We start from the raw sequence: 16,568 nt of genomic DNA on the forward strand, positions 1-16,568 counted from the left end.
TTTATTCTCTAAATATAAAATCATAATTTCTATAATGTGTAACATTATAGAATATAGATCCTATCATTGTTGAAAATAACTCCACTTTTAATAAAAAGGGAGAACTATTTTTAAAATAAGAAGAATATTTTATTTGTACTTACCATTTTTTAATTAACTATAAAGTTAAACAGTTTTGAAAAAAATTAATTAAACGGGGCATTTAAATTCCCACGATGCACAAAACACCACCATATTAGCCGAGCCATTATCCCCCAACACCCCACTAACATAGACGGGTCAAACCCCACGTCCCATACACTCATCTCCACTAATTAATAAAAAACTCATTGTCAATCAAAACCCTATGAAATTACCAGTTTAACTCTCTAATTAAAGCAGAACATGAATGAGAAATATGGGACAGAAATGTAATTTCATACAACCAAATTTTGCTGTTTTTCTTTTCAAAGCCTCACCTACATGTAATCCTAACATATATATAATTATATATATATATATATATATAATTTCCACTCCCACGTTCTTTATCACTCCCTTCCTCTCTCCTTCTATTTCAAAAACAAAAATAAAAAAAAATTCTCACATACTTTGTGTGTACCCATATGCTAGTGCAGTTTATAAAAACCACCTCATCATCTCTCTCCACACATGTTTTTCTCTTGTTAAAAACAATTTGATCTTAACTGCCACATGATGGCTAGTGGTAGGGGAATTCCTCTTATGGTCGTATTCCATACATTACATTATGTGTTCAATTTATAGCGTTAGTGAATAGCACGATGGTAATCAGAAAAAAAAAACTAAAATACTTTTGTAAATTTTTCTAGCTTTTAAATAAATGGACTGCCACCAATTAGTCACCTCTTAAAAAAAATCAATTTGTTCTACTTTTTTGTTGGATTTCCATTTTCCAACCCCAAAAAAAAATGCAGTTTTAACAACCAAAACAAAAAACGAAAAACAAAACTAATGGACAGATAAAACTAGCGTCAAAACATAACAAATCAGAAAATTACCCAAAACTTCAACACCATTTCAAAACTTAAAAAAAATTCTAACCGCAAAATCCATCCTCATAAACAACCCTATTTCTCTCCATCCTTTCCATCTTTCTCTCTCCCCATCAATGGCCTTCAAGTCCACTTTACTAATCTCCACCCTCTTTCCTCCTATTCTTCTTCTCCACCACCACCACCACAATCGTCCGACTATGCTCCGCCCAAATCCTCAAAAACAATCTCGACCGTCCTCAACCCGACTCCGACTGCATCGGCCGTTGGATCCACATCTGACGGCTCCCCCCGTCATTCAACCTGGATCTCCTCTCCAATTGCTCCGACTACCCTATGTTCGATGACTTTTGCCTTCACTTGGCCAACAATGGCCTTAGCCAAAAAACCCATAATCTTTCTCACAGCTGGTATCGAACCGACCCGTTAATGCTGGAGCTTATTTTCCACCGTCGAATGCTCGAATACCCATGTCTCGCCTCAGATCCCCAATATGCCAATGCCTCTACCTCCCCTACTACGCCGACATCGACGCCCTCCGCTATCTCTACAGCCCCCGATTACAATTCTAGCTCCGAGCATGGCCTCAATTTGTTCGACTTTTGAACCGAGACGACCCAATTTCCTGGTATAGGCACATGGGTCAAGACCATTTCTTGGTTTTGGCCCGACCCGCTATGGATTTCTCCCAGCCGTTGGGGAACGATCCGCCGTTGTGGGGGACTTCGATGCTTGAATTGCCGCATTTTTTAATGTCACCACTCTAACGGTGGAGGCACGTGCCTAGCCATGGCAGGAGCACGCTGTGCTGTTATGAATTAGTGTTATGAATTGTGTAGGGGTTGTTAGATCGAAGGAATAAGATAGTGTAAGGGAATTTGGGCCAAATTGTAAGGGGCTTTTGTATTTGGGCTCAATTAGGATATCTTAGGTCTTTAAGGGAGTCCATTTGATTAGTTTGTTAATTGTCCAGTTGGCATACATGTAGTGTGGAAAACATGTACTAGCACGAGGATATATGACAGTCCAAATTAGTTGTAACGGTATCAATTTGAAAATTAATAATATATTCTCTCAATTCTCTCTTCCTCTCTCTTCCTCTTCCTCTCTTTGTTAACCATAGCCATCACTGCATTTGCAAATTGAGACCTTGTTGGTCTGGGTTTTATCATTGGTATCACCCATACAATCACTAGTTTTCCTTGATGTGCATGCCCATTTACACAAACATTACTTTCTTCACCGTCATGTATGCACATGTTTCCTCCATCGAAGCTTCCCTTGCAGATCTTCCTTCTCTCATTGCTTCGGCGGTTAACACTACGTTCGACTCCAAAATTAACTTTCACCTCGACAATCGTTTGCCTCTTTACTTCGAACAATTTCGCCGTGATATGAGTTGTTCGCGCGTTAGCGAAGGTCTTTCTGCTCCACTGAACACCGATTATCCACTGCCACATGAAGTGGATTAGCCGCAGCCTCCTCAGAGTCCTCACTTAGGTGAGGGGGGAGCTCCACCACATTTTCCGTGGTCTCCCCGCCTCGACTTCCCACGATTTGTTGAAGGTGATGACCCCTTGCTTGGATCTACAAGGCGGAGCAGTTCTTTTCATTTTACAACATTCCAGAAGCTCACCTAGTTCTCACTGCTTCTTTCCATCTCGAAGGTGAGATTCTCAACTGGTTTCGTTGGTTGGATTGCTTGAATACGACCCTTACTTGGTGGGAACTTACTAAGGCTCTGTGTATGGAGTTTGGTCATTTGGAGTTTGAAGATAGTGATGAAGCACTCTTCAAACTTCACCAAATTGGTAGCCTTTGTGACTATATCTCGGAATTTCGATGTTTAGCCGTTAGATCGCCTGAAATTGGCCCGATCTTGCTTAAGAGTTGTTTCATCGGAGGGTTGAAGAAGGAGTTGCGGTTCGATGTGAAGATATTGAAACCTGTTAGTGTCCATGATGCTATTTCCCTAGCTATACAGTTAGATGCCAAATTCACTGAGCTCAAAACCCCTACTCCACGACCCACTGTTCCATTCAAACCACCAACCACTACCCCCACTCCTCTGTCTCACACTACAAATCAATCGGGTACCTATCCTATCAAAAAATTATCCCCTGCGGAGATTCAAAAGAAACGGGAGTGAGGAGAATGTTGGTTTTGCATTGATAAATGGGTCCAAGGGCATAAATGTGGCTTAAAACAACTTCTAATGTTGGATGTCTTGGATTCTGATATGTGTGACTTGCCTACCTCTGAAGAAATTAGTGAGTGTCAACACATGGAGCTCAGTTTATGTGCCTTTTATGACACTGGGGATAGCCAAACAGCTCGCATTATGAAGGTCGAAGAGGTCCTTAATGGGCACAGTGTTAGGATCTTGCTTGATTCTGGAAGCATTCACAACTTTGTGGATTCTAAGTTGTTGAAACAATGGGGATACATGGCCTATCCTACTCGAGACTTTGAGGTCATGATCGCAAATGGTGGCAAGGTGCGCAGTTCTGGTTGTTGCAAGGCTACTCCACTCTCATTGGGGGGTATAATTGCAAGGTTGATTTCTTCTCGTTGCCATTGTGAGGTTATGATGTTGTCCTCGGTGTACAGTGGTTCTCCATTGTGATCCCAGTCCTGTGGGATTTTCAGTTATTAACACTAGAGTTCACTAAGGATCACCACCGATACAAATTGTCTCACACTGTGACTCCACTTTAGTTAATTCAGGAGACCTTTCTTCAGCACATTGACAAGGAGTTAGACAGCTCTAACTTGGGGCTCTTCCTATATTCTAAGGAGGGTACGACATTGGAATCATATGACTTAAGTACGGAGCAATTGCATGAACTTCTGCAAGTGTTGGGACAATTTGACGACATTTTTCAAGTTCCTACTAAACTGCCACCTCCTCGAGCCCATGACCACCACATCCCTCTAGTGCAAGGAGCTAAACCACTAAATATTAGACTCTATCACTATGATCTTTTACAGAAAACTGAAATTGAGAATGCTGTTTAGGAGTTATTGGCTGCATGGTTCATTCACCAAAGTCACGGTCCTTTCTCATTTCTGGTGCTCTTAGTTAAGAAGAAGAAAGGCAGTTAGAGGATGTGTATCGATTATAAGGAGCTTAATGCCTTGACCATTAAGGACAAATACCCCATACCCCTTATTGATGATCTGTTGGATGAATTATATGGTGCTTGGTACATCACTAAGCTTAATTTGTGATTTGGATACCACTAGATTTTGATGCGCACTAGTGATGTGGAAAAGGCAGAGTTTCAAACTCACGATGGGCACTACTAGTTCTTGGTAATGCCCTTTGGCTTTACCAACGCTCCGACCACTTTTCAAAGCTTGATGAATGATATATTCAAGCCTTATCTCAGGAAGTTTGTGCTGGTGTTTTTCGATGATATTTTGATATATAGCAAGAGTTGGCAGGATCACTTACAACACTTGTAGGTGGTGTTGGAAGTCATAAGGGCAAACCAATTGTATCTCAAGAAATCCAAATGCTCATTTAGACAGTCAAGTGTTGAATATTTAGGCCATATCGTGTCTCACCAGGGGGTAGCAACTAATACTTCTAAGTTATCAGCTATCCATGAGTGGTCTACTCTTAAATCTGTCAAGGAGTTGCGAGGCTTCCTCGGGTTAACGGGGTATTACAGAAAATTTGTCCCGGGGTGGTAAGATATGTCAACCTTTATATCAGTTGACTCGAAAAGACTGTTTTCATTCGGGGTAAAGAAGTTGCACAAGCCTTTGCGACCTTGAAGCCATCATGGTGTCCCCATAGGTATTGGTTCTTCCCAATTTTTCTCAACACTTTGAATTGGAGTGTGATGCATCGGGAAGTGGCATTGGGATTGTTCTTCAACAATGAGGGAGACCCATAACATTCACTAGCCAAGCCCTTGGTCCTCGAAACCAAGCACTCTCCACTTATGAAAAATAGTTAATTGCTATAGTGTATATAGTAAAAAAATGGCAGAATTACTTGCAATTGAGACATTTAGTCATACGAACAGACCACAACAACCTTAAATACTTCTTAAGTCAGAGAACAAGCACTCCATTCCAACAAAAGTGGGTTTCAAAACTTATGGGGTACGACTATGAGATTCAATACAAGCAAGGGTCTCAAAACATGGTGGCTGATGCACTGTCAAGGTTGCAGGATGCACCTTTATTACAAGAACATAACATGGAGACTCCTACGAACAGTGAATGTGTTGTTATCTCTTACCCTTATGCGAGTTGGATGGATGAGTTGAGAAGAAGTCGTGAAAACGATAAGTGGATTATGAAGAAGAAGAAAGAATTGATACAAGCGCAACATGATGGTTCTAGTAGTTTGAAAATGAGCCGATACTCCCTTGACAATGGGTTTCTTTGCTACAAGAAAAGAATTATGTTAGGACCTGCTTTTGAATAAAGATCTAAGATATTGCAAAGTACCATTCAACCCCATCCGCAGGTCACCAATGAGTGCTCAAAACTTATCAAAGAATTAAGAAAGGATTCTATTGGAAGGAAATTAAAAATGATATTCAAAAGTTCATAGCTAAATGTCCTACCTGCCAACAAAGCAAAGTTGAGAACATCTCATCCCCAGGATTACTACAACCACTTCCAATACCCCAAAGAGTTTGGAGTGATATCAGTATGGACTTTATTGTGGGCCTACCTAACTGCAAGGGCAAGACTGTGATTTAGGTGGTAGTGCACAGACTCTCTAAGTATACTCACTTTGTTCCAATGTCACATCCATACACTGCATCTTTTGTAGCACAACTCTTTATAGAACACATATTCAAGCTTCATGGAATGCCTAGTTCCATTGTGATTGATCGAGATTCAATCTTTTTAAATGCTTTCTGGAGGGAACTTTTCCAATTGCAGAATTCTAAGTTATGTATGAGCTCAAGGTATCACCCTCAAAGTGATGGGCAATCAGAGGTGATGAACAAGTGCTTGGAGACTTACCTAAGGTGTTTTGTAGGAGGGTAGCCTAAGAAATGGTGTCAATGGTTACCATGGGCCGAGTAGTGCTTTAACATTTCCTTCCACACTTCCTTCCACACTTCCTCAAAACATACTCCCTTTAAGATAATATATGGGTACCCTTCACCACAGGTAATTCCTTATGAGTCAGGCACTACAAAGGTAGGAGCTGTGGAACAGGGATAAGGTGTTATTAGTGCTAAAGAATAATTTGGAGGTAGCATAGAATTGAATGAAGCAATACAATGACAGGAAACGAATTGAAAGGCATTTCAAAGTGGGAGAATTTGTTTATTTGAAGCTGGTGCCTTATCAGTTGCAAGCTTTAGCACCACATAGCTACCACAAGCTACAACCAAGGTACTATGGACCCTATGAAATTGTGGATAAGGTTGGATTGGTTGCCTACAAGCTTAAGTTACCTACTGAAACAAAAATTCATCATGTCTTCCATGTAAGTTGCCTCAAAAGACATCTTGGACCAGCCATCACCCCAAAAATTGAACTGCCTCAGGTTACAGAAGATGGGTTGGTTCATAACATTCCCCAAGCAATACTTGCTAGAAGGATGTACAGGAAGGGTAAGGCTGCGAGAGTATAGTTGCTAGTGCAGTGGAAGGATCAGGAAGAAGCCAATGCAACTTGGGAGACTTTGATGAGTTCAAGAACAAGTTTCCAGATTTTCCACTCTGAACCTTGAGGACAAGGTTGTTTGAAGGGAGAAGTACTGTTATGAATTGTGCAGGGGTTGTTAGATCGAAGGAATAAGATAATGTAAGGGAATTTGGGCCAAATTTTAAGGGGCTTTTGTATTTGGGCTCAATTGGGATAACTTAGGTCTTTAAGGGAATCCATTTGATTAGTATGTTAATTGTCCAGTTGGCATACATGTAGTGTGGAAAACGTGTACTGGCGCGAGGATATATGCCATTTTAAATTAGCTGTAACGATATTAATTTGAAAATTAATAGTATATTCTCTCAACTTTCTCTTCCTCTTCCTCTCTCTGTTAGCCATAGCCATCACTCCATTTGCAGATTGAGACCTTGTTGGTCTGGGTTTTATCATGTGCCTTATCCGACGTCGTTTCATCCGCCCAATTTGTCCTTATTGGAGACGTGGTTGCAACAGGCTAGGTGGTCGTCCCACCACACCACGCTTATGATGTTCGTCGGCGGCAACGATATCGAAAATAATCCAAACATTAGGAGGAGTATCAGGAACGAGTGCGAAAACAACACCAAAGCAAATAATGCAACGTCAAACAACAATTTAGGGAGGTTTGGAAGTGGGGGTGCCGAGTACACAAAGTTGTGTAACATTGTGGATTGCTTTCATGGGATATGTGAGCATGACTCAATTAGGTTCATGAGGCCAATGTTGCAGGCTAGTTTCTGCCTGCAGCCTCCGGGTGACACCCCGACGAGGCGGTCCACATTCGACAACATTGTGGCCGACTATATCCCCGTATTCTTTGAGGACTAGTCTGCCAAAGTGTAGTACAGGTGGCACTTGCCGGAGGATCAGTACGGAGAGTTCTCGGTGTTTATACCGAAGGAGGACGTGGTGTTCAAGGAAACAAGGGTTTTGGATGTGCTTAGGAGCATTCCTAGGGCTGGAGTTAGGAGGATGAGGGAGAAGGCGTTGGAGAAGATACCAAGAGTCATGTATAGAAGGCATGGGAGTTCAATGGGATTGAGAGCTAAAAATGATGCTTTTGATCTTGCAATTGATAGTGTTTTGAACAAGATTAAATCTAGGGTTCCAGTTCAACCTAGGGTTTTCCCTCAATGACCCACTTGAATTTACCTTTTTTTTTTTAAAAAAAAAAATTTCCTTTCTTGGCATTGAAGTTATTGTAATTATTGATTATGTTGTACATATATTTAGTTATTATGCAAGTGCAATGCCACTTGATTAAAGTTAAAACACTACGTTTGGATGAAGAAAATAAACTTAGAATTTTGTTAAAAGTCAGAATTTATAAATTGACATGCATCAATTCCTTTATTTGGATTCATAAACATAGAAATTTAGAATAAAAAAAAGGATAAATAGCCAAAATGGTTCCTGAGATTTGCATAACTCATCACTTTGGTCCATAACATTTCAAATCAATCAAAGTGGTCCCTAAGATTGTCCACCATCCATCATTTTGGTCATTCCGTTAAAAACTCCGTTAAGTATCCCGGAGCTCTTGGCGGGAAGTTTGGGCAATTTTCAAAGCTTCGTAACTCAATCGTTTCTTAACCAAATTCGACCCATAATATATCCAAATGAAGATAGGAAAGTGTAGAATACGATTATACCTATTTAGAAGCCCAGTGGTTGCTGGAGATGACTGGAAAATAGCATCAAAGTTGACTAGTCCGAGGGAAAACTGTAAAACTCGCCGGAAACTGGGTAAACTTTAAACGTTCATAACTTCTTCAATACTCAACGAAATCAAGTGATTCAAAAACGAAAATTATACTTCTCGACGAGATGAAGAGAATGGTACCTTTTTAGATGGATAACTCACCGTACCTTTTTAGATGGATAACTCACCGTGGTTTGGCCGAAAAATGGCTCGAAAATGACTGTCCACGGCTACTTTTGAGCCGTTTTCCGGCCAAACCATGATGAGTTAGCCATCTAAAAAGATACCATTCTCTTCCTCTCATCGAGAAGTATGATTTTTTTTTTAAATCACTTGATTTCGTTGAGTATTGAAGAAGTTATGAACGTTTAAAGTTTATCCAATTTCCGGCGAGTTTTCTAGTTTTCCCTCGGACCAGTCAACTTTAAGGCTATTTTCCGACCATCTCCGGTAATCATTGGGCTTCTAAATAGATATAATCTTATTCTACACTTTCCTATCTTCATTTTGATATATTATAGGTCGAATTTGGTTAAGAAACGATTGAGTTACAAAGCTTTGAAAATTGCCCAAACTTCCAGCCAAGAGTTCCGAGACACTTAACGGAGTTTTTAACGGAATGACCAAAATGATAGATGGTGGACAATCTCAGAGACCACTTTGATTGATTTGAAATGTTAGGGACCAAAGTGATGAGTTATGCAAATCTCAAAGACCATTTTGACTATTTACCCAAAAAAAAAATCAGATTTTGGAACCTCAAATTCCTAAGTTTAAATTCCATATAAATAGATTTCATTTTTAAATTTCTATGAATGAGAGTTTAAAAATAAAAGATTCCATATTCAAATTCAATTATTTTTTTAAGTTAACCAAATAAGAAAATTCACAAATTCTAAAAAATAGAATTCTATCATTTCAAACTTTCTTAATAATCTTAAATTTCTTCATCCAAACAAAATGTAGAGAAAAATGTTCGTAAATTTGGATTTGGCCAAATCAACTAGAGCAGTGTGCGACTCAAGAAACAGAAAACAAATAAATTATTGGACCGACCAAAAACAATACAATCTTATTGAGGGTGCCAAAAACTAAAGAAAAACAAATGAAAGGGCGCTGATGGAGATTTGATGCAACAATACCTAATACATTTGGAACGTGATGCAAGAATTGCAAAACCGCGCTTCATACGGCTAGGACGACGTTCGTGTTCTGTATTGGCAGGAGGCGAGGTTTCGAGTTTCAACCCCATCTGAAAATGGTAGAAGCCCAAGTCAGACCTGCTCCAAAACCGGCAGCTGCAATAGTATGGCCTGGTTTCACCTTCCCGCTTCTCACAGCTTCGTCCAATGCCAATGGTATGGAACCAGCGCTCGTGTTGCCATAGTTTGCCAAGTTTGAAATCACCTGTTCTGATGGGATTTGCAAGCGAGTAGAAACCGCATCAAGGATCCTCTGGTTTGCCTGCATTATTGATTTGTCTTATCAGAACAAAATGTACTACGTCACTTGTTTGTGAGGAAAACCTTAGGTCATTAAGAAGCTCCCTTGAAGTGCTATATTCATTCAAACTTCCCATTACGAAGAAAATGAAAATGTAAGCATTATTTCTCAATACTGTACCAGTTCAGTTCACTGGACATTTATGACAGGTTGGTATAGTTTTGGAAGTAAAAAATTATTAGGCTTTAGTTACTTGCGTATATGTCTATTTTCCATGCCTAAATATTTTCTGAAATTAAACGTAATGTGGGAAAGAAATTGTAGGTAAATGATAATCGGTAGCTATAATTGACGGTAGAGCAGAGAAATCGTTTAATCAGTAAAACCTGGGGTAAACTTTCCCAAAGATATCATTCGTCATACCTGATGGAGCAGTAACCAATCAATGCTAGATGCAGGGAGACCAGCCTTTGCAAGGGAATACTCAATTGACTGTGGCACAACACGCACAGCAAAGCGAAAGACCTCTTTACCATTCATTTGAAGGCAGGAATATGAAGCTTGTCTTGGAGGGAAGCCTAGGACTGAACCATTAGAACCCAACTCATCGTCTGTTTCATTTTCTTTCAAGGCGGCATTTAGATGTCTGCAAAGAGAGTGATCGGTCAGTTTCAGAAAAATACTGTACTTGCTGAAAAGGTGCATAAAACAAACATAGAAATAGAGAAAACGCAAACCTGTATCCTTCACCATCACTATGCACATCAAAAGAAAGCAAACCATCATCCTCACCATCGCAGGCCTACACAGTTATGAAATTTCTGCTAAGTGCAATGAAATGTGCGGAATGAAATCTTTGCTAATAATTTATTCGATCCATTCTGGAAACGACAATATTAAGATAGTATGGTATGAGTTTCTGAAAAATGGAGACAAAATTAACTGCCAAATAAAGCAAAGTCCAAAGTTAGAAGCTGAGAGGGACTTCAATGCCGTTATATAGAAAACCAGTGCTTAGATATATGCCAAAAATTCATTATGCAACGTAAACACACCTGTATTAATACAGCCCCAGCAGCATCCCCGAAGAGAATACACGTTCCTCTATCGGTCCAGTCAACAATCCGAGAAAGAGCATCAGCCCCAATAACAAGAACATTTTTAAATCCACCAGCTGCAGTTTGCACAATATAGTTTAATCAATTAAACATGGGAAATAACAGCGGGCATCCTTAGAGCAAAGTAAACCAAGTCGTTACCCTTAATGTGACAATACGCTGATACTAGACCCAAAATAAATCCACTACAAGCAGCTGTAATATCATACGCTAAAGGATTCCTTGCGCAGCCGAGTGCTTTCTGAACCTGAAATTACAATATAATACAAATTGAAAAAATGTAAGCATTTACTGTATTAATTAAACAACATAAGCACTAAGAGTTTGAATTTTTGCTCAAGCATTCATTAAATTGAGAAGCTCAACAACATCAATATTTAGCTCCACTTGCACTACACAGGGGTTTCTAACATGCAAAATAGAGTAACACTCAGTTGTTTGTTCTATATCACGTGTGAATCGTGATCAATATAGTCCAGTATAGTTCACGTAGTTGGTCAAAGTTTGTGCCATGGAAAAAGCATAAAACTATATAAGCACAACAAACTTAATCAATAAAATAACCTACTAGGAATATAAAGAAGAGACCTTAAAAAGCTACAGTTTTTAAAAGTCAGCCAGTGGTAGTTCGACCAAATACTGAACAAACCAAAAAAAGCATGTCACATCTAGTACAAAACTCCAGTCCAGTCAAGATGAATCGCGCTAATGGGAACTCTTCTAAAGTTCTCAGACATAGATGCCCACAAGGATACAAGAATCTACTTCGGTCTGAAATAGAACCCCTTTATAAATTAATGAAACTTGCAACGATCTGTTACTTTTTATTTTTCTTCTACATAACAAATAAATACACACCTAGATAGATGAAATTTTGTTCATCACCTAAAGATTTATAAGCCCGTAAAAACATGGAGAATAAAATATAATAAGAATCAATATTGGCAAAACAATCATATAATGCACACCACTGTGAAGCTCAATCCCTTTTTTTTTTTAAATCCTGACGACTTAATCCACATACCACCCAATAATCTACATACCTTCGGGGCACAGCCAAAGACATCATCAGGCGTAGATGTGCACACCAAGATTAGGTCCACATCATCAACATCAACCTGTGCCATCTCAAGAGCTTTATGCGCTGCCTCGACCGCTAACGTTGTCAGGCTCTCTTTGCCTGTAATTTTACAAGAAGAATGTCATTATATAGAATGGGTAACATAAAATATCCACTAGACCTAAAAATGAGGATGAGAAAAGACACATATTTGACTAAAATCAGTGTTCAGATAAAAGGTAAAATCATTCAAATATCCACTACAACATAGGAAAGTCCCTCTTAGGCTCTTACACATCTTACACTACCAGCATTAATCAGGTCAAAGCTCGCCATATGCTTATAGTTTCAGTTGTCCGAATAGAATGGTGAAGCCATAGTACTATGTAACAGATTTTGTTCAATAGCGACAGAAAGAAGGTCATACAAGCCGCTATCTGACGAACCTTGTCCTAGGCAAGATTCAAATCGTCAACCTGAGAGGTTCAACAGATTGTTTCCTCTTGTAATGCAGTGCATATGCACCGCAAGTATGAGACTATGAAGCTGAATTTCCTAAGTTAAACTCATAGCATGCAATTTAAAAAAAGAGGCTCGACACAGGCTAAGCTACCTCAAACTGTTTACCAAATTTATGACATTATCATGCACAGAAAAGTATGACCTGACCTGAAATAACTCGTCGATTACGAATCCCAGTGCGAACAGATATCCATTCATCGTTAGTATCTACTACTTTTGCAAGATCATCATTTGAAATCTTAAGACTGGGTACTGCTGAGCCGCATCCAATTAACTTGCAGCCTTTACTGACAAGCCTGAAATAAAATAGAAATTATTTAAGATCAAACAGATTATCATTTACCAGCTTGTATTCATACCCCCCCCCCCCCCCCATTTAACCAAAATGCAATCTCAGTACTGACAGTGGCTCTGGGCAAAGGCACTCTGTTTATTACATAAAACACATAGCAGTGGCCACGGTCCAACCTGGGATAGCTTTAACCAAGAACAATTAGAATTAGATGCAGGAGACAATTTTAAAAGATCCGTCCAAAGCCATGGGCCACTAGTAGGAATTAAATTTTAGATTTTACAAAAGCAGAAATAAACAACCAATTCATTCAAGACAAAGATCAATAACACACTAGGCATTCAATAAAGGAATTTGGTAATTTGGTCATGTTCTACATTTAGCACCCTTTACCAAGCCATTAAAGAAGATAGCTACAGAGCGCAAAGACAATCCAAATGCAAGAAAAGGAAAAAAAAAAAACCTTCATTTGATAAACAAATTTTTTTTTCTGGGGTTCATAAGATAACCAGACGACAATAGGCAAGAAAAAGTTAGTGGTAAACTGATAAGATAAACTTTTAGTTTTGTTAATGATTATCGCCTTTATTTCCCTTCCATCATCCAAAACATTCTCTTATTTTAAGTGGGAAAGAGAGCAGACAGATGGCGAAGCCATTGGAAGAACAGTGATACAAGCAACCTTTAAAAACGAATACAAAACCTCATCTAGAAGTATCATCAAAAGGAAATCTAATATTTTTGCCAAGTACTGATTCACCTAAGCTCATGCCTGTAATCCGACTTACATCAATGAAAACGCTTCTAACTTAGTTGCATCCTCTAGTTAGTCCTAAAATTGATTTGTTAGACAGTTACCTTACTGTGCCATAATCATCTATGTATATGTATACTTCCCCAAATTTTAGCTTTAAATTGATTGTAGTTACTAAAAAGTCGGCTTGATTTTGGAATCGGTTGTAGCTGGCTTCGTTGCTTAAGCCTTGTAAATCCTACTGCAATGGAGATGAATAAGATCATCCAATTTCAAATCCTCAGTGATAATATATCCTAACCAAAATTTAAAAACTTTGTGCAGCACAAGTTTACACATGGGAATTTATTCCCCATCCCTACAGAAAATGGCTATGCATTGGCATGCTATAGCCAACCATAACTCGAATCCTACTTATCGAAACAAATCTAGCATATACAAGTAAAACCAGAAAGCTAAAGAACTTTATGACTAAATGCAAATCATGAAGCTTTCCAACAAAGTTAATAAATCAAATGCAAAATCCAACATACAAAACAATGAGGGGCAATATCACTAAAAAGAATTAAAAAATGGAGATTGAACTCACTTGGGTGATCGAGATTCAGAAGCAGAAGCTCCAACATGCTTCTCTGCGCCTTCAAAAGTGCTGGAGCAGAATACCCTCTTGGAGATTCCCTCAGGGAAAGGAAACCCAGATCCAAAAATGCGTATTGAATGCTGAATCTTTCTCCTCTGGCTAGGAACTGTAGGAGCAGTGAAGAACCCAGATGCATTGGTGGCCATTTATTTAAACCCACAAAGCAAAATTTCAGACCCACAAAAAAAATATGCAGAGCCGGAGAGAGATTGAATTCAGCTAATATATGAGAACCAGAAGACAGCCATTTATTTAAACCCACAAAGCAAAACTTCAGACCCACAAAAAAAACATGCAGAGCCGAAGAGAGATTGAATTCAGCTAATATATGAGAACCAGAAGACAGAGGAAAAGATCAACAACTATGGCGGAGAGACAGAGAGACAGTGGTATCAGAAGACCGGCCCTTCTTTCTTCGGAAGGTCACCTACACAAAATAGAAAACTAAAAATCAGGATTAGGAATAAATAAATAAATATATGGGGAGTTAACTGTGAGAATTGGATCTTTGAGATGCTAAAGTGAAAGATTTTACAAACTTGAGTGACCGAATTGCAGAAAATGGAGCCTGTAAAGTTTGACAGAACCGAAGTGGAAGGAAAACCAACTTAAAGAGAGAAGAGAGAGGTTTAGTGGACGAATTTATACTCAGAACCTCAAGGATCCAACTAGGGGTGGGCACGGGCTGGGCCTGGCATTACAGTTTTCAACATGGGAACCGGACCTTACCCGGCCCGGTTGAAATGGACCGGTTCGGGCCGGGTCCACGGGTCCTTGTTTAATTTTTTTTTTTTTGTTATAGTTCTATTTATAAATGACAAATACAATTAACTCTAAGGCTAGGGAACTACTGCACATCAACACAGATTGAAGAAAAAAACACAGCAGCACAGCAGCTGCACAGATTGAAGAAAAAAAAAACTGATGTTTTACAGCAACTGCACAGCAGCACAGATTGAAGAAAATATAAAATAAAAAAAACAGCAGCTGCACAGATGATTAATTTGCTTATAAAAGAACCCATATTACTAATTATGTATTCACCACAACTCAAGTTTCATCCCCTCTATCCTCTAAATTTCACCACTCCATCCCTTGAGTTTTTGCATTTGATAGAAAACAATGGGTTCCAGTTTTGCACAAATTACTTTACCACCTAAATCAGAAGACATCTGAACCAGGAATATACTCGAATAAATTCATTAATTCGATTATTACTACTCTTTCAAGAAAATACACAAATTCTAATAATTTTTGGAATCAAACGAATACAAAAAATTAATTTTCGGAATCGAATTGACCAATATCGATTAAAATCCACAATACCTATTAAAATCTACCAAAATTTAAACCAACCCAATACAAATTTGTAATTAAAAAAAACAAATTTATCTCATAAAATTAAAAAAGCGCGTCAATTGAAATAAAAAAAAAAAAGGAAAGGAGGTACTTGGAGTCTGGAGATACTTGAGCAGTTGAGCTTATAATGCTTCCGTATACGAGTCCAAAGGAAAGGAGAATACGGAAGCCCGAGCCAGCTGCAAAATCCCGAAGAACCCAGATCACCAATTAGATAAACAATTACCAAATTGGTCCAAAATTCACACACTTAACAATTCTTCCCCAAAATACATACTAAATAAAAAGAATTAGTTAGATCCGGAACAAAATGAACACAAAAAATAGAAGAATTCAGCAAACAGTAACGAATTCACCTGAACTGGCGGCGGCGATGGAGTGTTGGTGGTCGCGACGGCGGTGATGTCGTTGGGGAGGAGAGAAGGAGAATCGAGAAGATGGGTGGTGCCGGACCGCGGGTGACTGGGTTCTCTAAGTCTGGGTAGGATGTCCGATGTCGTCGAGGAGAAGAATCGAAGAATAATCGATCAGAGAGGAGAGACAGTTGAGTGACTTGAGTCACAGGCGGCAGAGCATGACGGAGAGAGACGGAGAGAGACGGAGAGAGTCGAAGACGGAAGAGCGGAAGAACCGAAGAAGACAGATTCAGAAAAGTCGAAGTCGATCAGAGAGGGGAGAGAGAGTAGTCTAGGGTAAAATCAAAGAAAACTAATGAAAATACTTGAAAATTTGAGTTTTAACGATAAGAATAAAATAACGGGTAAAGTAAATAGTATCAGATTTGATATTTTAGTGTAAAAATGTGATTTTTCGTTAGAATAAATAGTACCGTAGGCTTTTTGTTAAAACTCCCTAAAATCAACGGTGAAGATTGGATGTTAGGTTCCTTTTCAATCTCGTATGTCCATTTGGTCTAAAAACGGGCCGGTTTGGGCCCCGTTTTTCTATACTTCTGGACCCAGCTTGCCCCTAAAATATCAAAGACCCGACCCGGT

At 39.0% G+C, this 16,568-nt stretch overlaps 1 protein-coding gene and 1 pseudogene across 2 annotated transcripts; one reads left to right on the top strand and one right to left on the bottom strand.

The window, feature by feature from the left end:
• Positions 1–916: 916 nt before the first annotated feature.
• Positions 917–7,820, top strand: LOC126630951 (probable xyloglucan galactosyltransferase GT19; annotated as a pseudogene).
• A 1,458-nt stretch (positions 7,821–9,278) lies between these two features.
• Positions 9,279–16,265, bottom strand: LOC126630955 (3-oxoacyl-[acyl-carrier-protein] synthase III, chloroplastic-like). 2 transcript variants are annotated; one of them, XM_050301117.1, is made up of 11 exons: positions 15,930–16,265; positions 15,665–15,752; positions 14,559–14,641; positions 14,164–14,458; positions 12,676–12,824; positions 11,990–12,126; positions 11,088–11,193; positions 10,884–11,002; positions 10,566–10,630; positions 10,252–10,474; positions 9,279–9,849 (listed from the first exon to the last, which is right to left on the bottom strand). In XM_050301117.1, exons 4-11 carry the CDS (start codon positions 14,358–14,360, stop codon positions 9,628–9,630), a joined length of 1,218 nt encoding a protein of 405 aa, XP_050157074.1. In that variant the 5' UTR covers positions 14,361–14,458; positions 14,559–14,641; positions 15,665–15,752; positions 15,930–16,265; the 3' UTR covers positions 9,279–9,627. The 2 variants fall into 2 exon arrangements, with proteins under 2 accessions (XP_050157074.1, XP_050157075.1); XM_050301118.1 differs by lacking the exons at positions 15,665–15,752; positions 15,930–16,265 and adding an exon at positions 14,754–14,857 and having other exon boundaries at positions 14,164–14,641.
• Between the last annotated feature and the right edge of the window lie 303 nt (positions 16,266–16,568).

Source organism: Malus sylvestris, chromosome 8 (assembly GCF_916048215.2).
Source record: "Malus sylvestris chromosome 8, drMalSylv7.2, whole genome shotgun sequence".
NCBI classification, from domain to species: Eukaryota; Viridiplantae; Streptophyta; class Magnoliopsida; order Rosales; family Rosaceae; genus Malus; species Malus sylvestris.